This window comes from Mastacembelus armatus, chromosome 13, assembly GCF_900324485.2.
Source record: "Mastacembelus armatus chromosome 13, fMasArm1.2, whole genome shotgun sequence".
NCBI lineage: Eukaryota > Metazoa > Chordata > Actinopteri > Synbranchiformes > Mastacembelidae > Mastacembelus > Mastacembelus armatus.
Genome location: NC_046645.1, coordinates 16,131,124 through 16,155,420, shown reverse-complemented (window position 1 = coordinate 16,155,420; position 24,297 = coordinate 16,131,124). Strand labels below are relative to the sequence as shown.

At 39.4% G+C, this 24,297-nt stretch overlaps 1 protein-coding gene across 10 annotated transcripts in view; it reads right to left on the bottom strand.

The window, feature by feature from the left end:
• Positions 1–24,297, bottom strand: part of msi2b (musashi RNA-binding protein 2b) — a 220,870-nt gene that overhangs the window by 38,545 nt on the left and 158,028 nt on the right. For all 10 annotated transcript variants that reach the window (XM_026316669.1, XM_026316661.1, XM_026316713.1 and 7 more), the window contains exons 9-10: positions 12,090–12,204; positions 11,633–11,707 (exon numbers count right to left, since the gene is read on the bottom strand). In XM_026316669.1, the coding sequence (XP_026172454.1) occupies positions 11,633–11,707; positions 12,090–12,204 (190 nt within the window). The remainder of the gene's footprint in view (positions 1–11,632; positions 11,708–12,089; positions 12,205–24,297) is intronic.

Below are 24,297 nucleotides of genomic sequence, written 5' to 3'. Positions count from 1 at the left end.
CCTTCTTGCTGTGAGGCAACAGTGCCAACTACTAAGCCAACGTGCTGCCTGCTGCTACAGAACACTGTACGTCAAAACAACCCAACACAAAGACAGATCCTTTCCCCGTGCCATCACTCTATGAACACTTACCACTCAATCCATGTTGTGTGACAACTGAACACTGTGAACAACCCCCAGTGCAATAAGTGTGAATAACAACTGTAAATATTGTAACTACTGCATAAAAAATGTAAATATTGTAAATATACAACATTCACTCAGAAGCTCTTCTACTCCCTTGACCTGCTCCTAATTCTATTCCTATATGTATTTGTATTTTATTTTCCCCACTTTTAATTAATTGTTTGTACATATTGTGGGGACTGTTGTGACAAGCACACTGAGAGACACTGTACATACAAGTCATATTCCTTGTGTGTCCAATATACTTGGCAAATCCGATTCCAACTTCTGATTGATTCTGTCTACAATAACCATGGGATTATGTTATATTGGTTAATATTATGAACAGGAATTAGGACTGGCACCAATAGCAGCTTAATGTATTTGGGTTAATGGATTTGTGATGCGATGACTGTGTTTCTTTGTTAGGCATATGTCGGGTTGTGGTGGTGGGTTTATCCTGACCAGACAATCTTTATCTTTATATCTTGTACTGTGCCCAAAATAAAAGAATAAATATTAATTTCCTGGCATTTCTGGGAGAGTGTGCAAGTCTGAGATGGACAGAGTATACACTGATATATGCAGCCTCCATAAAAGAGCCATATGCTCACACTCTAAAGTCCGACACAAAGGCTTCGGTGTGCTCAGTTTTTATATATTTTCTAACTAACAGTCAGACGTACAAATTAAAGTGTCACAAACGGAGGTCGGTGAGTGAGTGAAAAAGTTTAGCTTTCAGTAGTACAGGTGGAGAGTGAGTGAATCAAGTTTTCCCCATGGGGCTTGTAGCTGTACGTTCATGCTTCTCAGACTCCAAAATATTACAGTACATACTCGACTTGACTTGGCTGACTGTGATACTTGCTCTTGTACAGATCACTGCATTTGACACTTCCCCTACTTGTAGCTCTTACAGCGGAGACCACCTGGGAGCTGCAGTGCTCAAAAGAGTCGATCATATACCAGAGCCAGAGAGCAGTCAAAGCCTGTTACCATGTGGACATTATTCCTGCTCCCTGCAGGTCTTGGGGAGGCTCACTGCTGCTCTTAGGTTCTGTCAGTGGTTCCCAGAGTTGGGGGCATGACCCCTGGGTGTTGCAGAGCTATTGCAGGGGGAGTGCAAGGCATGAGTACTAATAACATAACATGAGGTGCTTTCGGAGCAGAGGAACTTTTTCATAGTTCTTAGAACCTCTGGAGGAAATTCCCGTTTTTGTGTAGGAACCACAGAAACTGAGAACTATAATAGGCCTTAGAACGCTGTTTAAGGGGAATTTTTTAGGTCCTACTTCGGAGTAGGTTCTTTTCAGTACAATAGAAGCTACAAGTAATGTATGCTTGCATTGATTTGTCAAACACTTGGCAAGTCATCAAGTACCATCAACCACTGTTTTTAAAAGTAAATTTTAGTAGTGAATAAGACTTTTCATGCAACGGCAAAAATTCAGAGAGATTTTGAAAGATCAAAGCGAAACAAAAATTTACGCTAGCGTTGCTGTTAAATGTCACACCACAGCAACCATCAGCTGGCTTACACTACTTTGACGTTACTACTATTGGTGTGAGGGGACAATTTTGTGAAAGGGCTCCAGCTAAATATAGCATTACAACAGAGGATGAGTCTTCACCACTCAAAGCACAACTTCCAAAGCAAAGAGGAAGGAGTAATGTCATTATACAAAATACATACAAAATGGAAAATGTTTGTTTACTTACTGTAATAATATACACAAGACAATTATCAAATAGCAACAACTTCTTTTTAATAATGCAATATGCCTGTAGTTACATAAAGAAGGATAATGAAGCAAATTGATTTATATCCACTTGTTTTTTGAGTTAAGTGTTAAACAAAAAAAGCTGCCTTAAACAGGCATCCACACAACCTCTGCCACAATCTCTGTATAAAAGTGCTTATGTGTCAGCTCTGTGATAGATTTGTCCAGAGTGTACTCTGCCTCTCACCCAATGTCAGCTGGGATTGGCTCCAGCCCTCAGTGACCCTATTATAACATTTGCACTACAAGTTCTCCATCAGTCTATGGAATGGTTTAACAATATAGAAAATAAATATTTTTTTTACAGTATGTGAACATGTAACTACTTTTGTTTGTATTTTTGGCTGTACAAGGTAGCAGTGTATTTTGTGGCCATTAGTTACATATGCATTTTTGATTGTTTGTAAATTGGAATTCAATGTAATTTTCTTGGATGAATTATGCCACGAGATAAATAACCCAAAGAATCTTTAGATTCAAATGTGTTTGATCATATTCTCTCCATCTATCACCTAGAGGCCTCAGCAATATGAAGCGAGGCCTGGCAAGTGACTTAAACAAAGCAGGATTAGCAGAGGTTAATGAATCAGGCCAGTGCCTTGCTGGCACTCTCTGGGACTCTTGCCACCCAGGAAAAGCTTGTGTAGCATTAAATCAATTTCATGGACTCTTTATTGCTGGAAAGATAATGCCAAAGTTTAGATTGCAGTGGGTTTCTGGGCCTTGCTATTTAGCTTGTCCTTAGGGGGTTTCTGTGGTCTGAGACCAAGGACAAAAACAGTGAAAGAGCTCAAAGCACAAATAAATCAACTGTAGAGTTTTTACAGTCTCATTTCCGCTATATTTTGTCTATGTTCTTTCCTTGCCTTCTTTGCTATATACTGTCCTAGTTCCTCTGCTTAATGAGTGTAAGTTCTTGCCATTTATTCTCTGTTTGTCTTTTGCTTATCTGATATCTCTATACCGTTTGATCTGTCAAGTCTGTGTGAACTGAGATGTGTATCTCCTCATGTAGAGTTGAGTTCCTATCATTTATGTCTGCATTCCTATGCCATATAACATATATTCTGCTATACATAATTCCATATGTGTTATTTTACCATTTTGATGTTTTCAGAATTAATGTAGGCATTAGAACATATTAGAAAGGAAGGAAAACAGTGTCCAAAGTTCAAAGACTAGTACTTTTTCTGCAGTCAGAATATGAATGGATCAGCTAGCCTGTGTTAGGTAGCTCACACTGTGATGACCTCTCAGCCAGGTGCTAATTACATTTGTACCATTTGGTCACATTTCTGCACCAAAATTTGGAAAGGTTATCTAACAGGCTTCACTTATACATAATACCTGTAGGAGTAAAATATTGGGACATATATATAATTTATCTTGTCTCTGACAAATTTCAATTAGTGATGTCTTTGCACAAGGGATCTAAAAGAAACTTTGACACATCATTTATTGTGAAAGGTGACTAGGGCCTGCACAAATGGATTATCTCTTCATAACTATTATTAACAAAGAGAACCTTGTTCAACAGCCTTGTTCAGTAGTGTCTATGGCCAAAAGTAATTTCATTGCTAATAAATTTGTGTGTCTCTGCATGCCCCTTGGTATTACTCACATTGTGGGCACTTGCTTTGCTCATGTGGCCCAGATACTGGTCTCCACCATTTAAATCAGTGAATTTTAGGGTGATGATTTGATTTAAGGCCAGAGTAAACGTTAGGGTTAGGCAAGTAGTGGTTGTTATGGTTATGGCTTTGTGGTAAGTCTCCAGGAAATAATGTTAAGTCAATGTAATGTCTCCATTAAACGTGCATGTATGTGCATGCATTTGTTTGTGAAAACATAGCCCATGTTATAGGCAGTTTATTTGCACATTACCTTTACACCCAACACACCAGTGCATATTTCTTCTCTTTTGCCATAAACCCCTATCCACTAACCCCTAACCACTAAGTACACACACACACACACACACACACACACACACACACACACCCCTAACCACTAAGTACACACACACACACACACAAACACTCGCTCGCAGAATCTTAAAAGCATCCTACCAGCTAATTTGGAGCTCATTTATCTGGGTTGGATTAAGCAGATGATGTATGTTTATGGAGCAGGGTGGCCCTCAGGCTCAGTACATATCCATGCTGTTTCCAGTCAGCTCTGTGCTTCCTCCATAGAGATGGTCGCCTAAAGACTTGACTATATTTAAAACCCTGAGTGCCAGCCATAACCTGCTTTCAACACATACAGGAAAGTATTCTATAGTAATCACATGCCATTTGAGAAGTAGAATAGAGGTCCAAGAAAATGGCTTTATCTGTTTTTCTGCTTTAATTATTGTCCAGTCTAGTTTTCCTGTTAATTTAAATTTTAAAACCCTAACATATACAGAAAAGAATGATCCATGTGTGGATTAATTTTTAAACTAAAGAGAAAAAAAAAATCATACAATTTATATGTTTAGAGTTTGGTGTATTTTATTCCATTTTGTTTCATCTATGATTTTTACAGTTTAAGTTTATTTTAGACTTCTTGCTGGGTTCTTTTTTTTCCTGGTTTAGATCCTTGAATTCCCTGAATTGGTTTATCTTGCCCTTTTTTTTTCTTTTTTTTTTACCACATATCACAAGCAGTAATAAACTGATTTACAGAGCTTCCTAAATTTCTGAGGACAGGTTTCTGAGGACCAAATAAGTGAAGGCACAGTTAGACGACCATATTGTATTTTATGTTGTCTCTGGGTTGATTTTTGTGTTTATTTATTTATTTATTTTCAATCCAGTAGTAGTAATAAGGTTATTACTAATAGAAATGATGGGAAAGCCTGCAAAATTATGACCCATATTATTATAGATGATGCAAAATATGCATATATCAGAAGGTCACACAAAGGATGCATTCCTTTTAAATTTTAAGACTGGATTTATGGCTGAGAGCTAAAAACAGCAAAGAAACTTTGGAAATAGAGGGGTAGTGTACTTCTGGTTTCCACTCACAGTAATTGTAGCAGCCTCTGCTGCAGGTCTAGAGTTTGGGCTCATTGTCACGCAGAGCAGTGGTGCACCTTTGATTGCATCAGGAACTGCATCTGGTCATGACTCCAGACCCTTTCTCCATGTGACTGACCTCTACCTTCTAATTGAATGTTACACCCTACTCATCCCCTCTTCAACATGGTTTACTTGGGCTTCACACAGCTTGTGAGATCAATGCACCATCAGTGAACTGAGATATTGCATGAATAATCAGTGGAAGACACAGCTCTTGGAATTTTGATCTCCATTTGACTATTGGCCATTACAACACATGTGGAGTGTCTTGAGATGTAGGCCTGTAAGTTTTTGATTTCACTTTCCAATAACTAGTTGAACAGATGCTTTAGTGTATTTTTTATTTGTATAAATGAGGTAAATTTATTTTATAATCTCTTTAAATAAACATTTTCTTTATTTAAAAACACAACTAACTATTTTGTTAACTTGATATAGATACCAAGAATTCTCTTATAGAGCTCCTAACTTAGCTTAAAAACTTTAGCTAGGAATCTTAACCTTAAGGGTGATTAAGGACTAATCTTTGAGCAAATCTGAATAAGGACAAGACAAAAATTCATACCTCAGTGAGGGGGTGGGGCTGACCCCCTTGTTACAAAACAAAACAAAAAAACAACAAAAAAACAGCGAAAAAAAAAAACTCCACAGACACAACGGAAAGTGCATGATCCTGTATATTATTAGGCTTTATTTTGAAAAACTGTCCATGACAAACAGGCCTACTTCTATATATTTTGTCCTAATCACACACACACACACACACTTAATCTATTTAAAACTGGAAGAAAATGTCCTTCCTCCTCATTTCAGCATTTTCTCTTCTGCTTAAGAAACTCCTAAGCCTCTTAAAAATTCTGCCTCCCGATACTCCTAACATTGTTAAACACAAGGAGCTCTTTTAAATGTTAAGATGCTTTGTGACTTTTATCTTTACTAGCATCTATGGTTAGAAATTGTTGAAAAATGCCCACAATTCTAAGAATTTCTTAAAAGTTCATCAACAGGAGCGACTTTTTGCACTCAAAATTCTTCTGAATACAGCCTCAGGACTTCCCTTCTTTACGGGACTATTCTGTATCACAGGGATAGCTGGTGATAGGGAAACAATGGACTACATGTGTCTATATTTTCCAAGTAGTGGAGGAATATGCCAATATACAGGAGCATGCTATTTAGCTGTTGGCCCAGACACAGGTTCACAGGTCACAGTATTGCCACAGAGATGGTCTGGGAACTGTATATGGATATATTCCTTACTAATATGAATGGTCATTTAAGGAACAAGTGTTTTCTGATGAAATTACTTTGTTTTTAGTTATGTTGTTCTTAAACTGTATCATTTGCAAATATTAAGCTTTTGCCATTTTATTTCTAATGATGCATCCTCTAGTGTTTCTAATGATTTTTTCCATTCACTCTAAGAATGAACCTACCTGAAGTGTGATGTCTGTTTCTATGCATTATTTCACCTATGTTATCAATTACCTTGGGAGCTCAGTGTTCTTCAGAGAGCAGCCTTTCCTATTAGCCCTTTGTATTTCTTTTAAACTGCAGACTAGGAGTTGACAGCCTCTCCACACCTGCACTTTAACCCATACCTCCACTGCCTTTTCAAAGCTTCTGTGATGTTGCACTCACCTGGAGTGAGGCAGCTAGAGGTTGCAGGCTTTTATACCCTTAATGGCAGATGGGAAAGAGGAAAAAAGCCTTGTTTTTCACAGAGGATGTGTCAACAATGGGTTGTCTATTTTGAGGAAAAGGATTGATGGCTGTACCAATTTGATTCTCACTGTGCCTTAATGCCTTCAAAAATAGTTCTATGTAATGCAAGCTCAGACTGGAGGCATCCAAAAAAGCCCCTCTGTGTGTGAGTCTGTGAGAGAGAGAGAGAGAGAGAGAGAGAGAGAGAGAGAGAGAGGTGTTTATGGTGCCAAATGGGACCAAATGACCTTTTTTAATTCCTCCAAAATCCAGTCTTTATGCTCAGTAGCAAATTGAAAACTTTTATTCTGATTAGACTCAGTAACAAATGGCTTTCCTATGTCCACACTACCAATTTATCCCATTCCGGTGAGTTCCTTGTGTGTGTGTGTAAATGATCTTAGATCTATTAGACAGAGCTATGATTTCTATTGCCTCAGCAATGCAACTTTATTCAAGTGATCTCCAATCACAGCCATTTGAGATTTCTTCCATGAAGTTGACAGTTCACTACTATTCTCTTACATTTTTAGTAATGTTTTAGAAAACTGTAACTGTTCTGTATAGAGGCAAGGTGAGAATTGGACAGTCACTGTGCATCGATAGTATGTGCATTGGTAGCGTTGCACTTTATGGTGCACATAAAAAATGACAATGAATGAGCTGTCACTGCCATTCACAGAAAAACCAAAACAGTCACCTTTGCATACCTGGAGAAAGCAATATAAAGCTGAATTTATTGTAGATGACTGGAATGGCACATACATTCACACATCCTGTGATATCTGTTTGCATAACTGATTAAGCAGTAATCAAAAGTGAAACATCATTTCCAGGCATGGGCCTCAACAAACAGATACGCAGAGGTAGATGGTGAAAGAGAACAGAGGAAAGGTGTGATTTTATTAGCTGTGCCTGCTATGGAAGTTGCCTCTTCCAGAGGCTGTGACCTTGAGACTTCACTACCATACTACACATGCAGATTCAGGCACGCTCTTCTGTGCTACAAACTTCAGTCCTCATCAGAAGCCCACATATCCTCCATCAGAAATGAACTGTGACAAATACATGGAGACAATTGCTTTGTGAAAAACATGTTAAGGATGGGAAAGTGGATAGAGATAGATGTGGTAACTGCCTTTTGCTTACATCTCACCAAGTAGTACAAGTAGGCCAAATACAACTGACATCACTGCAGCAAAGTAGTGTTGTGATTACATTCTGCAGTCACTGATCCGAATTACTATTGAGTGTGTTGGTTTTGCTGGTAAATACGGAATGTGGTGACCAGAAATGACTGAAAAAATAAGCATGATGCATGGTATACGTCAATATTGAAAAACAATAAACTGATATATATATATCCCAATACAAATCTGTTACCAGAACATTATGTCATCACTGTATGCAGGAAACAGGCAGTAAATATTATATTATAAATCATTACTTGTGTTTAGATACTCAGGTCATTATTTAGCTGTTGAAACAGGAAGATGAAATAATACACTGCTGATGGACAGGGACAATAAATATTGTGAGCTAATTCTTAACAACAGCAATTCTTCTTGTATGAATGTTCAAATAAAAATTTGAGTAAGAAATATTTAGACAGCTTCTCCCTCATATTTAATGTATATAATGATCTGTATGTAACACAGCATTGGTATGGAAATTGGCATCTTACATTTATTATGGAATGCAAAAAGGACTCACTTCTCTCACTGTGATGTATAATTACAATTTTATGTACCTTTTGACTTCTCTTGTATTACATAAAATAGGGTTTATATAATTCTTGTGTTGTTAGGTATTTTTCTTATATGTCTGTATGCACTGATGTGTGTAGAACTAAGGGTTGGATGAATTCCTAAAATAACTTGAATGAGAACTTGAAGGCTAATGTCTCTCACACTCACACGGTACCTGAGTGCAGAGAATTGACACTGACACAACTCAAACAGAAATCAGTAATGAAACCATTGGAAGCAGGTCTACAATGAATACACCAAAGCAATACCAACACGGGAGCATAAACTGTAATCATCACTGTTGCCATTTAGCATGAGTGTTGTGTCTTCTGCACACAGCCCATATTGCATTCAAGAAAGCACTAAATGGCTATGAAAACAAGACAAGGCAATAGAAGAAGTCGACTTTGAATCAGCCTGAATATAAAGATGCTGTAATAAAACTGTGTTAAATGGAGCCAAAACAGCTGGCAGGATGGAAGAGGAAAGGCAGAATGAACACTCACATCATTCCCACAAATAGATACACTGATACGAACCATTCTGTTTGACCTCGTCAAAATTAAGTCCCTAGCGAGGATTATGGGCAGTGCTTCAGAAAAAGATGAGGTCTTCATTTTCTTAACAGTCAATTTTTAACCTCTACCACGAGCCAACTATTCTAAATCCCCCAATACGGCGAGGGGAACGGGGGATAGGAAAAAAAAAAAAAAAAAGCTTTTCACCTTTCATGTCCACGGTCATTCTGGTGCTACTAGAAAATCACAGGGAATGAGAATAAACAGGAAGAATGGAGGAAAATGACAAATTAATTTCATGGGGGCAGAAATGGGATTAAGAACAAAGCTGAAAAAGTTTAACCTAGAGCAATCAGTTCCCCCTTAACAGGGTCTTTATAAAGGATCCCAGATTGGATGAGGCGGAAATGCAAGAAACACATACAAGTGTAATGTGCTGCAAGGCAGGCCTACTATTCAGTTGATGATGGCAGAAGAGAACATGGCTTTTAGCTGGTAACACCATATAAAAATAACACATTTCATGTCATTATGGTGAGACCAATTATAGCTTATATACTCAAGGTAGACGCCTTGATTCCTTACTCAGCCTCAGGAAACAAAGCTCTGCCATCATTAACTCGTGGAGCAACCACTGATGATGAGAAAGGGCATTTGGAGGAGAGATCACAGTTGGAGGAGGCTGGGATTTGACAAGCTGTGTTGGTCAGCCCTAGTGGGCCATCAGCTGTGTGTGAAGAATGACAGCAGCCTGCTGTGTCCCCTGGTGAGCTGTGGTCTGTGGCCTTGAAGGCAGTGCAGTCCTGAGGCTGACATATTTTAATCCTTTTTCCTCTGGCTTTGTCACACCATGGGACTCCTCCAGCAGTGCTCTCTTTCTCAATCCATTTCCATGTCTACATTTTGCTTTTTAATCAATGTGGTCAAACAGGGAAGGGAGTGAAGATTTTACCAATATAATACAAAGCATGAATTCTAGCTACATTGAGCTTATTGGCTCGTTTTCACAAGAATGACCTTGAGAAATTGCAGGAACATTCAATTTTTTGCTGTACCTGCAGATTGTGATGCCAGTGTATGAAACAACAAAACAACATGGCCTTGTAAAATGCTGTTTCATAGAATTGTAAACCACTGTATTTTATTTTATGGTATAATTTCTCAGTCCTGGATCTATTAGTCAAACTGGACTTCCTGGATTGCATTTGTCTCATTTCGACTCAGTGTAACACATTCATAATACATACAGAGCCTTGTGGGTTTTTTTTAACATAGTCCTGATAAAACCTCATTTACACTGGACACAATTCAGTTTTTTTAGGTGATAAAATGTCACTGATATCTATTTGATTAATGCTTCCATTTTTAACCAATCAATTGCATGTTACAGGATTCTGTATATTATAGTGTACCTACAATACAGTATGTGAAGCAGCTGCTTTTGATTCTTCTCAGATGAAGATGTACAACTAAAATGAAGAACCATCACCATGTTTGAGGAAACTGTTCTTTTAAAAGAGCATGCAGTCCAGTGGTAGATGCTTAGTTTAGCCCCAGGTATAATGGTGAGTGGAAATCCAGTGAAGAATTGAACACCTGAACACCCTCTGGAGACAAACATGACCTCAGTGCTCTGCCTCATAGAAGTTTGAAATCTAATTTAGCTTGAAAAAAAGACCAAAACCTGGTTTTAATGTTTTATTCTTACTAACAAAACAAAGCTAACAAAACTAATAAAACTAATGAAAATGTGGTTGAGTTATTTCAGAGAACCCACTGCTGAATACTAAAAGACATAATAAGGGTCTTTAGGAGGGTCCTACTGCTAATTAAGTTTTATGCTTAAGAGTATTGTGTTATATCAAATTGCATTATCCAGCACAGAAGAACTGACCACACAGGGCAGACTGAACCCAGCCATTCATTTTTGCCACAGGTGCCTAACGAGAGGATCCAATCATGAAAAAACAAAACTAACAATAAATGCATTCAACTAACAAGTAGTTTGTGCAAAGACAACCTGATTTAGCATTCCGCTGCAAAATAAAAACATAAAAAGCCATACTCTTGACACCTTACTTTTTATGATGAACATAAGTGTACAATAGTGTAAAGTGGCATACTGTAAACATGAAAGTAAATTAAAAAAACAGCAAATATACACATGAGCATATGTCATAATATATGACATGATATTGTAAAATATGCTAAACAAATTTCATAGCAGTAGTAATTCTCTGTTTCATATCAGAATAAGATATAGCCAAATATTGGCATCAGTGCAAGACAGGAGACTGTCACATCAGCCCACCACCCACTCTGCCAAATAAACCATGAAATCAGATGTTAAGTGTGGATTGCTGATGACTAGCTTTCTAGACATAACTCTGGCATTACCAATTTTAAAAGTCTTTAGAGGTAGTGAATTGGGAAATAATAGCCCAGTGTCACCTTATCAAATCAAATTTGGAGAGAAAGTGGAATTGCATTTCACTGGGATTAGACTGCTGTGTGTGGATTGTTAGGCAGAGATCTATCCATTAAGCAGAGCAGGCCAGACTTGGTTGAAGCATTACACATTCATGCTGAGGAACCCTGCTTTGATCTGATACATGTGCATGTGTGTGCTTGTGTGTGTTTGAACTTACCAGGGAACTGGTAGCTATAGCTTGGGGCAAAACTAGTGTAGCCTCTGCCATATGTAGCTACAATGTTAGGATAACCTGTAAAGAAGGCAAGAGATGAATGCTAAGAAAAGCTTTAAAAATGACTTATGGTTCATAATCATCTGCAAATTTATTAAAAACATACGTTGTATTTATACTGCATACACAGTAGTCACAGTATGTGCATGGACTTCACTGTTCAGATGCTGAATAAGTCATTTTGAATGGAAGCAATGTATATTTTTATTTAAAACTCTAAATATTCAGTTGACATCTATGGGATAATAAGACAAAAACAGTTTTCAGGGGCAGCTTAATGTTCTAAATCTGCAACCTGAACATGAGATATGATACAACTATAGTTCAACTTCTATAGTTGAAGTAAGACACTGAGTTATGTTAAATACATATATGCACATGCACAAAACAGGGTACTTACTCAGCATGCCCATGCCCAGCATGAAGGCATCCATTGTGTACGGTAGACCTCTTGCCCGACCTCGTGTCCCTGGAGGAAACATCACTTCCTTAGGTTGTGCCTTTTTGCATTCTACCTGTAGAACATTGACAAACAGAAACTGATACAAATCCATCCATACAGTCCTGCTAGTTGATTAAAAGGAACTTTTTGTGTGCATGTGGGCTAAACATTCAAAATCTGCAGATAGATGGCGTAGCCCTTTCAGCTGGCAATATTCTATGCCATATACAGAAGAAGATTGTTTTAAAATATACTCATGACATAATCATAGTAATATTTTTTAAGTTCACATAGTAAATAGCTTTCTTCTGTCAAGTCTTATTGATGCTTTCAGGAAAAGCTGCCTTCAGCATGATAGTTCTCTGCTATTACATTGCAGACACTATCCAAAGTAAATTATAATGCTGTAGAAGACTTAAAATTGTAAAAGTAATTATTTTATAGTTTAGATGTAAGCCATGTTGCACTGGACTCCAGGTTATGTAGGATAATATCAGATCACAACACTTTAGAGTTATTTTTTTAATATTTTAGTTTGGCTCTAGTGGCTCCATCTCACAGATGGTGTATGCTATTTGTGAGTGCAACTAATGTTTTAATTTCCCTCTGTTATTTCTCTTGTCTCATCTCTCTCTCATTACCTCTCTCTTCAAATTAAACCAGTACTGTTCTCTCACTAATCCACACAAACACACACATACACACACACACACACACACACACACACACACACACACACACACACACACCACCTCCCTTGTACTTCTCACATTGTTACTGCCTTTACCAGGAGTATATCGGAAATGCAAATTTGTCCTGGATTGCACCAAGGCCATTTGCTTAAGGTCAGAGAGTCTTGTTGGAATGGCTTTGCCGATATCATCATTATGCCTCAATCAATATGCCAGAGACAGAAAAACACGTGTCAAAGTCTGCTTTAACCTTCAAAGTTTTTGTTTGACTCACTTAAAAAGCTTTTACTATCTCTAGATGGGGAGTCAGTGTTGACACTTGCAATGAAAATCCTAGAAGACATGAACTAACACAGTACAACTGTACTGCTAACCTGATGCATTTCAGTCATTATTATGAGCAGCTGTTTAAACTTTACTTAATACTAAAGTCTTTGGACAGAGAACGGCTCAGCAAATGTCTCTCAGTGTGGGCTTTAGATTGACAATCCCACCTACTCCCAGCCCTGAGGGAAGATAAAGGGTGGTGGGTGGCACTTGGCAGGGTGCAATTAGTAACCCTCCAGGTGACATAAGCAGCGCGGGGAACTGCAGGCAGGCAGTAAGGCCAGCAGTCAAACGGTTATCAAAGCACATACTAAGGGACTATTTCCCTTTCACTCCTAAAGTGAGAGCTCACAGTAATGCATTGTATGTGTGTGTAACTAGATTTACTATAGCCTGACCAAAACTTTGACAGGTGATAACATCTGAGAGGCAGATGTAAGATGCAGACAGAAATACAAACTATTATTACCTTAATTCTTTGATTTTTCAAAAAAATCTCACTGATATCAAGTGAGCACTGAAATAAAAATAACAGAAATAAGACAATAAAACACACCTAGCCTCAGACACTGACAGAGTTGCTACTTAACTGGTCCAAAATAAAAGAAATAAATTCATCTATCCACCATTACATATCTCCTGTTATAAAACACAGGTACATCAAGCATGAAACAATCATGCTGGAACGAGCAGCATGACAAACCAGGGGTATATCCACGGTCAAACAGAAAGATTTTATGTCAGTTTTTTTTTTTTTTTTTTAATGTCCTCAGGAACATAAACATGCTTAAATCCATATACAACATATATTTTTATCTTCACACTTAAGGTCAATTGTCAGACTGCAACCTAACCAAATTCCCAGATATTCATAAGTTCAAACAACACCACTTTCAATAACACTTGACAATTCATAGATGACAATGTAGACAGAATAAAGCACTCTTAAGAATAAAATACATTTTATCCTGTCAATACTTAGGATATACCAAGTGTTATGTTCTGCACACGTGTCTAAAGAATATTAAAAGTAGGTTGAAACCTAGACATGAGTTGGAGTTCATAGTCATATTGTCTGCCTCAAACACCTCTGTGTTAATAAAACATTTAACTGCTTAATTGCTGCCATCCTGATCTGTGAGAGTGTAACATGTCATATCAATCAATCAATCAACCTTTATTTATATAGCACCTTACAACACGTAGGTTGACCAAAGTGCTTCATAGCATTAAAAACAACAGACTTAAAAAATGCGTATATATACACAAGTAAAAAAAAAAACAAAAACAACATATATATGTATATATCTATATATACTCTCCACTCTTCTGGATAGAGATCTCAAAAGTTGTTCCTGAGCCACTCTCCCAGTTTGGAGGGTCACAGCCCAGAGTGTGCTCAAATGGTAACAAGAAGAGGGAAGGTAGTCAGAACTGAGGTCTGTACTATCAGAAGAAAACATAGCAGATGTTGAGGACAGCTACAAGTACCTTGGAATCCCTCAGGCAAATGGCAACCATGAAGAGGCCACAAGGAATATTATCATGAGGAATGTCAACTCTCTACTGAACAAAACAATGAGTTGGAGGCAGTGGTTAAGACCCAGAGAGCATGTCATGAGTGTAGCCTGATGTGTTTTACAAATGTTCATTAACATCTGATCTGCCCCGTACAACACCTGAGGCAACTGAGTCTCTAAGGGACTGCTTTCAATGACTGGAACATATTGTTGGGAGCAGAAGGAAACAGCATGGACATTGACAGACAGGTTGACTGTTTCATGGATTTCATCAACTTCTGTAGAGACATTGTTATACCTAGAAAGTCTGTATAGTAATAACAAGCCCTGGATCACTAGTGACATCAAGGCAATCCCTAACCAGAAAAAGGAGGCATTTAAAAATGGAGGCAAAGAAAGGCTCAAACAAATCCAACAGCTGAAGAGGAGATTAAAGCAGAATAAGGAGAAGTACACTAACAAAATTTAGAAAAATCTATAGCACAACAACATCAGAGAGGTGTGGAGAGGAATTAACAACTTCACTGGCTACAGAAAAAAGATCAACTAGGCACCAGTGGGTGATGTGGACAGAGTCATTGAACTCAGGAAGTTCCTCAACAGGTTTGACACTGCTGCAAATGCTCCAACCTGTTGAGCCATACTCCCTCATTCTTCCTTAATGGCTCCTCCTCCTGCCTGTCCTCCACCTGCGTGCATCTCCACCACTGCAGCTACACTCCCTCCCTGACCTGGGCAATCTCCACCATCTGTCACAGTAACAAGGGTGAGGCTACAGTTACAAAGACTGTTATGTGAGAAGGCAGCTGGCTCAAACGGTGTATGTCCAAGGCTGCTTAAGGACTGTGCTGCCCAATTGTATGAGCCTCTACAAAGGATCTTCAACCTACAGTCTACAGTTGTGTAGGGTCCCAGCTCTGTGAAAAACATCTTGAATTGTTCTGGTACCTAAGGTAACACGTCCAGCTGAACTAAATGACTACAAGCTGGTGGCTCTCACATCCCATATTATAAAGGTCCTGCAAAGGATGATTCTCCACCTACTAACACTTGAGGTCAAACATGCAATCGATCCCCTGCAGTTTGCTTAAAGCGAACACACTGGTGTGGATGATGTTGTTCTCTACATGTTTCACTATGTTTTGTCTCATCTGGAAGAACCTGCAAGTTATTTGAGGATTCAAGTGACTGGATCCACATAAACTGCCTCCAACTGAAAACCTCTCAGGATGAAATGGTAGTGCAGTTCATTATCCAGTCACCCTCTGTGATGCTGACATTGAAGTGGTCAGTGAGTGGAATGAGGCTGGGCTCACTGGAAGCTGTGGTGGAGAGATGCACACAGAAAAAGGTAGAGGCCATCCTGGAATACACTGACCATCCCCTTCGCAACATCCTGATGGAGCAGAGAAGCAGCTGCAGTGGACGACTCACCTCACTGACCTGCAGGACTGAACGATACAGGAGATTCTTCATCCCCACTGCTATTAGGTTCTACGAAACCTTAACCAATGGCAGATAATGACTGACTACTCTCACTACTGACTTACTAATTAACTACCTGCATTTCTTTTTGTGGGTGAAAAAAGTTTATCTTGTCATTCTTATCTTACTTGTTGGACTGATGATCAACCTAGATGCCATTGGAGTCCACTGGTGCCAAGGCTGTCAGTCCACACGAGCTGGGAGTCACCCAAAGCAACAAAGAAAGTCAGGAATGCGTTAATTCTTCCGTGTATCTGTGAAGAATAAAAGGTGTGCATTCCCTGTCCATAATTAGCGCTGCTAGCTCATCCATTTTTTGAGGGATAGATCTTACATATGCTCAGCTCTCAGGGCATTTCAGGTCTCTTGCCAGGGAGCAGGCCTGTGCCAACAGCTAACACTTGCTCCTTGTTGAGATCATGCTCTATCCATTGTAATATATCTCTCCCAATTCAGTCTTTTGAAGTTTTAAAGTGAAGATTTGGTACATATTTGGCACATTCCATCATGTATAATTGTTAACTGATATGGCTGGCTGAGGTGGGCCTAGACTGTCAGGTGACTTCCCATCATGCACTAAGTTCCTCTCATCTCTTCTCTTCTTTTTGCCTCTCTTATGTTCTACTCTTACCTCTCCTCTCTTTGTGTCTCCTCTCCACTTTCCTCTTCACTTTGCGCTCTCCTCTCCCCTTACATATGCCACCATTGAAAGTCACTAACCTTGTGCCTTCTCTCTCCCGTAGTTTGTGCTCTCTGTCTCTCTGCCTGCCTTCTGGAGGTATTTCTGGTCCTGGAGCTGTATATTACTGATGTTCAGTTACTGGCCACATTAACCTGCAATGTTTATTTGTTGTTATTTTCTCTGTCCTCTCTCACCCCAATCGGGCGAGGCGGACGGTCACCCAAACTGAGTCTGGTTCTGATGGAGGGTTCTTGCATTAAAGTACTTGCTTTGTGGGTTTATATTTAAAGTGCTTTGAGATGATTTTTATGATTTGTTGCTATTACAAATAAAACTGAACTGAAATGAAATTTATTTGAATTGCTGTATATCGAACATTTTCATATATTGTATCACAAATTTGCTCTTTGCTTTTCTTGACAAATACATGAAATTTGATTTCCTGTCCTTAGATGGGGTCAAACAAAGTATATGTGCATGCTTACAGTAGTTGCTACTAATGTGTTCATATGTCCTTGCCATAGAGTATGGGGTGAAACACAGTGCCATCACCTCTTCTTTATGTGTACTGTTACAACCAGTCAGGGAGCCCTAAAGCTGAGTGAGCTTTACAACCGCTGCTGTTGCCATTCTGACATACACAATTAAGTGTGGAAAATTCTCCTTCAATTTTTCTTTTTTTGTGGCTGTCTTTGATGTGTTGCTTTGATAACACCCCTATTTTAAAGACAAACTCTACACTGGACCTTTCACTGTTCTCTCTGGATTTAAAATATTTCTGTTAAATTGGTGCCTACAGTGAAATTCCCAACTAGGCATTATAATATAGACTATAGGTCTATTATAAATCCTGCCTTAAAGTTTAGCTATGCTATGCTTTCAAAACTCAAATAAGTCAAATTGTTTTGCACACAAAACAAAATTTACTAGAAACACCACATTGCAGTTGTATGTTATAAATGTATTTTAGGTTGTACAACACCAATAACTATGAGCCCCCAAAATTTGAATAAATTATCTTCCAGGCATTCCTGACATCTTGTCAATGAGTCACTGTGACTTTTGACCACCAAAATTGAATAAGTTCATCTTGTGCCAGAGGTGAAGACATTCTCTAAGGCATTGCTGTTATATCACATTCACAAGAACAGGTCAAATGCAAGGTCAGTGACCTAGACCTTTCTCCACCAAAATCTCATTATTTTAACCTAGATTCCAAGTAGACACAAATTTGAAAAAAATTCCTCAAGGCATTTACAAGAACACATAGTTGAATGTATGGATGAAAGAATGTCCTAAGAACATATTGCCTCCAGCTACAGCTATTCAAAGAGAAAGACAAAGGGTCTCTGTAAGAATGTGAAAATATAAAATTAGAGAAAGGACAGCATTTACATAATATATTGTACAAGGAAGTTAGGCCAAAGCTCTCAGAAGGTGTAATGGTATCACACAAGTAAAAAGGGTCATAGTTGAAAAGCTTGTTATGTTGTTGCCACCCTCTGCAAGTATAAACTAGAATCTTGACAGCAATCACTGCAGCACATGCAGAATATGCTACTATTTCAAAAAGATATTACACTGTGTACTGATTCTACTAAAATGTAGTTAACCCAGCACCTGCCATTCATTTACCTGGCCCAGGACACCCCCTCTTCTCCTTTCAGCCTGTGCAAGAGTCGAATGTACTTGTAGAGCTGAGTAGACTAGACACTTACACATCTGCTGGACTGGATGCACTGGATCCATTCTTCTTTAAGACAGCAGCTTATGTTATCGCAGCCCCTATCTGCTGCCTTTTCAATCTGTACAAACCAGTGTGTTCCCTGAGGACTGGAAATCTGCTGCAGTCACCCTGCTTTTTAAAGGTGACGATGCAGATTTGAACTGCTACAGACTCATCTCCATTCTGCCCTGCCTCACCAAAATATTAGAAACACTGTCAACAAGCAGCTCATACACCACCTGAAGACCAACACTGTCTTTAACCCAGTGCAGTCTGGCTTTAGATCAAGACATAACTGTATCTTTGCTACAACTGAAGTCAAAAATGGCATAGTATGCACCACTGTATTGTGCTATATTTGTTGATCTGGCAAAGGCCTTTGAGTCTGTGGACCATTGTACTGTATGTTGCTGGATAGTTTAAGAGACATAGGCCTTTTCTGTCTGGGCTTGTTCAAAAGTTACTGTACTGGTCATACACAGTGAGGGTAGAGGGTCTTTTGTCAAATCATCTACCCCTGTTTAATGGTGTTCCCAAAGGATCAATTTTGGATCCTACACTATTCAATATTTATTTTAATGATATTGCTCATGCTGTACAAAGTTCTTATATCCATCTGCATGCTGATGATACCATTACCTCCAAAAATCTCAAAAACCCTCCTTCACAAACTAGATTTTTACCACACTGCCATCCACTTTGTGACTGAAGCTCCCTTTAAAATTCACCACTACTGCCTGTATTATCTGGTGAACTGGCCCTCACTCCACTCCCACAGACAGACAAACTTGTCTCATTTCATTTCTAAAATCTTTGTTGGTAAAACCCCATTATATCCCTGCTTATTACTAAATATGCATAATTCTAATCGTAGTTTACATTCTAGCAGTCTGATTAATTTGGTCATTCCCAAAGCCCGTACTTCATTTGGTTGCTTCTCCTTCCAGTTTGGTGCTTCAAATGACTAGAATCAGTTACAACAATCACTAAAACTCAGCTCATTAATTCCAGTCTCTACTTTTATAAATTAACTTCAAACAATAGTCCAAGATCTTTGCACCTGCTTTTAGTCACTTAGCTTTTTAGCATATGTCATTATTTATACAGCACATTATACTGTATTTTTATTGTGAAGCGTATGATCCTGGATGAAAGTGTATTTGTTGTAGATGCTTTTTTCTCTCTTTTGTTCTGCCTGCTCTTTAAGCTGCCTCTTGGCCAGGTTGTCATTGCAAATGAAAATTGTTTTTCCGTTGACTTACCTGGTTAAATAAAGGTTAAATAGAATAAAAATAAAATGAATGTCCATGAAGATGCCACTATAGGGATATTTCTGAAAAAAATGTCACAAAGTTGCATCTGTGTTTAGGAGAACACAGTTCAGGCTCTAGTGCATATTTGATACAGTTAGAATATGACCCAGGGCATAGACAGGAGCAGTGGAGTTGAGGTGCATGATTTTTGAGAGAGCGAGATCAAAGACCGAAAACACTCGATGACCCTGACGGTGTGTCCAAGCTGCCCATCTAGAAGGATGGTGTTTCCTTTACACATGATTTCTGTGAGAAAAACATCCTCCAAGATAAGAACAAATACAGAGAGATGGCAAGGGAAGACGTTCAAAGGGATGAGACAATACAGAGCCAGCAATCTGCCATTTATAGCAGAAGAAGGAAGAGAGGGTACATTTCTGTGGTAGTCAATGAATTTTTTTGTGGTATTCATCTTATTGATAACATGGCACATCAAACTAATAACTTTTGCAAATTGTAATGAATATTTATCATTTGCTTGGAGTTTGCAGGGTGTTGGGGCTGATTAGTGTCTTTATTATATCCCTCTATGAGGTACTTTTTATAATAATGAGAATGTGCTTGTCACGACAGGAATCAGGAGCTGGCTTGAAAGAGTACACGTTGGAATGCAGATGGAGGTGAGGTCCATTTATGGCAGGGGAAGCAAGACTATTTGAAGATATCAGAATGCATTGTTTAATGTTTAGTCAGGAACACCAGCACAGAGGTTTGTGCTCTGACTGCAAAGGCACTTTACATTATTCTAGCTAGTTTTCTCAGGGTATGCAGATGCACTGTGACAGACAGTGTGTAACTGGCCAGTTTTTCGGATATAACCCGCAAACCACGGTTACCTATGTGTTGCCTTGACCTACATCACCTGAACTCCTTGCCTTCCTGCATATCTGTGCTCATCCCCACCTTCACAATCACTTGTAAGATTGTGTTATTTCCTGTGTACTCACAGCTTTGCAGCTCATCTACTAGTTTTTTGCCTGCCCTCTTCTTTCCTGACTAGATTAGATTAGATGACTGAATGAGGAAAATGTTAGAAATGTTCCTGACTGCAGGAAGTAGCAAAGGATGAAGTGAGGAAGGCATGGAGGAAGAACAGTGGAAAGGCAGTCGGTCCTGACGACATACCTGTTGAGGTATGGAAGTGTTTAGGAGAGGTGGCAGTGGAGTTTTTGACTGGGCTACTTAACAAGATCTTGGAGAATGACAGGATGCCTGAGGAATGGAGGAGAAGTGTACTGGTGCCCATCTTTAAGAACAAGGGAGACGTGCAGAGTTGTGGAAACTACAGAGGAAAAAAGCTAATGAGTCACATAATGAAGTTATGGAAAAGGGTAGTGAAGGCAGGACTGAGGTCAGAAGTGAGCATTTGTGAGCAGCAGTATGGTTTCATGCCAAGAAAGAGTACCAGAGATGCAATATTTGCTTTGAGAATGCTGATGGAGAAGTACAGAGAAGGTCAGAAGGAGCTGCATTGTGTCTTTGTAGATTTGGAAAAAGCGTATGACAGGGTGCTGAGAGAGGAGCTGTGGTTTTGTATGAGGAAGTCTGGAGTGGCAGAGAAGTATGTTCAAGTGGTGCAGGACATGTACGAGAGCTGTAAGACAGTGGTGAGGTGTGCTGTAGCGATGACAGAGGAGTTCAAGGTGGAGGTGGGACTGCACCAAGGATCGGCTTTGAGCCCCTTCTTGTTTGCTGTGGTGATGGACAGGCTGACAGATGAAGTTAGACAGGAATTTCCATGGACCGTGATGTTTGCAGATGACATTGTCATCTGTAGTGAGAGCAGGGAGCAGGTGGAGGAAAATCTAGAGAGGTGGAGGTTTGCTCTGGAAAGGAGAGGAATGAAGGTTAGCCGCAGTAAAACAGAGTACATGTGTGTAAATGAGAGGGACTCAAGTAGAACGGTGAGGTTACAGGGAGTAGAGGTGAAGGAGGTGGAGGATTTTAAGTACCTAGGGTCAACAGTCCAGAGCAATGGAGAGTGTGGAAAAGAAGTGAAGAGACGTGTGCAAGCAGGTTGGAACAGGTGGAGAAGAGTGTCAGGTGTGATGTGTAACAAAAGTGTCAGCAAGAATGAAAGGAAAGGTGGACAAGACAGTGGCGAGACCAGCAATGTTGTCTGGTTTAGAGACAGTGGCACTGAGAAAAAGACAGGAGGCAGAGCTGGAGGTAGCAGAGCTGAAGATGTTGAGGTTCTCTCTGGGAGTGACGAGGATGGATAGGATCAGGAATGAGGACATCAGAGGGACAGCTCATGTTAGATGTTTTGGAGAAAAAGCCAGGGAAACCAGATTGAGATGGTTTGGACATGTTCAGAGGAGGGACAGTGAATACATTGGTAAAAGGATGCTGAGGTTAGAGCTGCCAGGAAGGAGGCCTAGAGGAAGACCAAAGAAGAGGTTCTTGGATGTAGTGAAGGAGGACATGAGGATAGTTGGTGTGGGTGAGGAGGATACAGAGGATAGGGTTAAATGGAGGCAGATGATTCGCTGTGGCGACCCCTGAAGGGAGCAGCCGATAGGGAAAGAAGAAGAAGATTAGATTAGATGACATTACCCCTGGAAATTACAATAAAAAGTAAAGTATGGAAAAACACCATGTAATAATAATAATAATAAAATAGTTGGTCTCTCAGTCAGACACCACCTCACACTGCAGGTGCAGCAACCTGTCACTGAAAGGTGTTGCTCAGAGGACTGTGTGTCCTCTACAATGGTGGATTTATAAAATTTGACACATTTTACATGATACATGTATCATAATAGATGACAAACATACAACAGAAGATAGACAACAGATAAAAACATATCATAGCTAATCAAAAATAATCAATCTCCTAGCACTGTCTCAAAAGTGTATTTGTAAGGCCACAGTCCCTACAACCCACTTTCTAAATGTTATGGATTCAAACTTGATAGATAGAAAATAACCGTATAAAAGTGTTTAACACACCAACTGCACACCCACATCTCTTTGATATTTACTCTCTTTGATATGAAACCAAACAGCAAAATGCAGTTCAAAATGCACTTCACATAATGTGATAAACATCTAGAACAGGGGCCCATCCTTCCTTTTTACCACAAGCTTTTGCTTGTATGTTTGACCTTACCAGCTAGAAACCCACCGAAGTTAGAAGTTCAGAATGAGTTCATTTAACCATGTTCCAGTGAAGCATAAAATTATATAAATAAATGGCATTTTATTACAGTCTTACATTCCCCATACTGATAGATGGGAGACAAGGTTTATAAAGTATGTATTTTTCATGACACTTCACTGCTGCTCTGAATCCTTGTCTCTTCACTCTCAACTCTCAGGGCATTTCAGGTATCTTCCAAGGTAGAAGGCCTGAGCACAAACCTCTACACCTATAACCTTTATAACAGCTATGAGTAGTCCATATGTATAATAATGCTGTATCCATGGTAACACATATCTTCCAGACCAGTTTTTACACACAAGCCTAAGAATTAGCATTAGCATAAAAAAACAAACTTGCTACCATAGTTTGGTAAAACGTGGAGCATGTCTGCAGACGGCTAAGGACCTAAGCCCCCTTAGGAGGAAAAGTCGTCTCTGCCACTTTTTATATAGTGTCTCTGTTCAGTGACCAGTCCAACTTATTGTTTTGGGTGCACATCTAGATATATGTAGGCTAGAAACACTTCAGTGTCTGCACTACAGATGGATGAGGCTGGAACTGACTGGATGGCTGGATGAGGAGGAACTATTGGAACAATGCAATATGCTGGGACCCTCTGCAACTGTAGTCTGTAGGTTGAAGATCCTCTGCAGAGGCTAACACAATTGGGCAGCACAGTCCATAAGCAGCCTGGGACATAGACCATCTGAACCAGCTACCTTCCCACAGCTCTTTGTAGCTGCAGCCTCACACCTGTTACTGTGACAGATGGTGGAAAGTGCCCAGGTGAGGGAGGGGGCATAGCTGCAGTGGTGGAGATCCACACAGGTGGAGGACAAGGAGGTGAAGGAGGAGACATTGAAGAAGAATGAGGGGGTATGGCTGGACAGGCTGGAGCATTTGGAGCAGTTTCAAACCTGTTGAATAACGTGTTGAGATCATTGTCTCTGTCCACATTACCCACTGGTGCCTGGTTGTTCTTTTTTTGCAGCCAGTTAATTCCTCTCCACACCTCACTGATGCTCTTGTGCAGTAGATTCTTCTAAATTTTGTTTTTGTAGTTCTCTTTAGGCTGCTTCAATCTGCTCTTCAGCTCATGTTGGACATGTTTGAACCTTTTTTTGTCTCCATCTTTAAATGCCTCCTTTTTCTGGTTAAGGATTGCCTTGATGTCACTGGTGATCAAAGGTTTGTTATTAGGAAAGCAGCACATAGACTTTGTAGGTATAACAGTGTCTCTACAGAAGTTGATGTAATTTGTTCCACAGTCAACCTG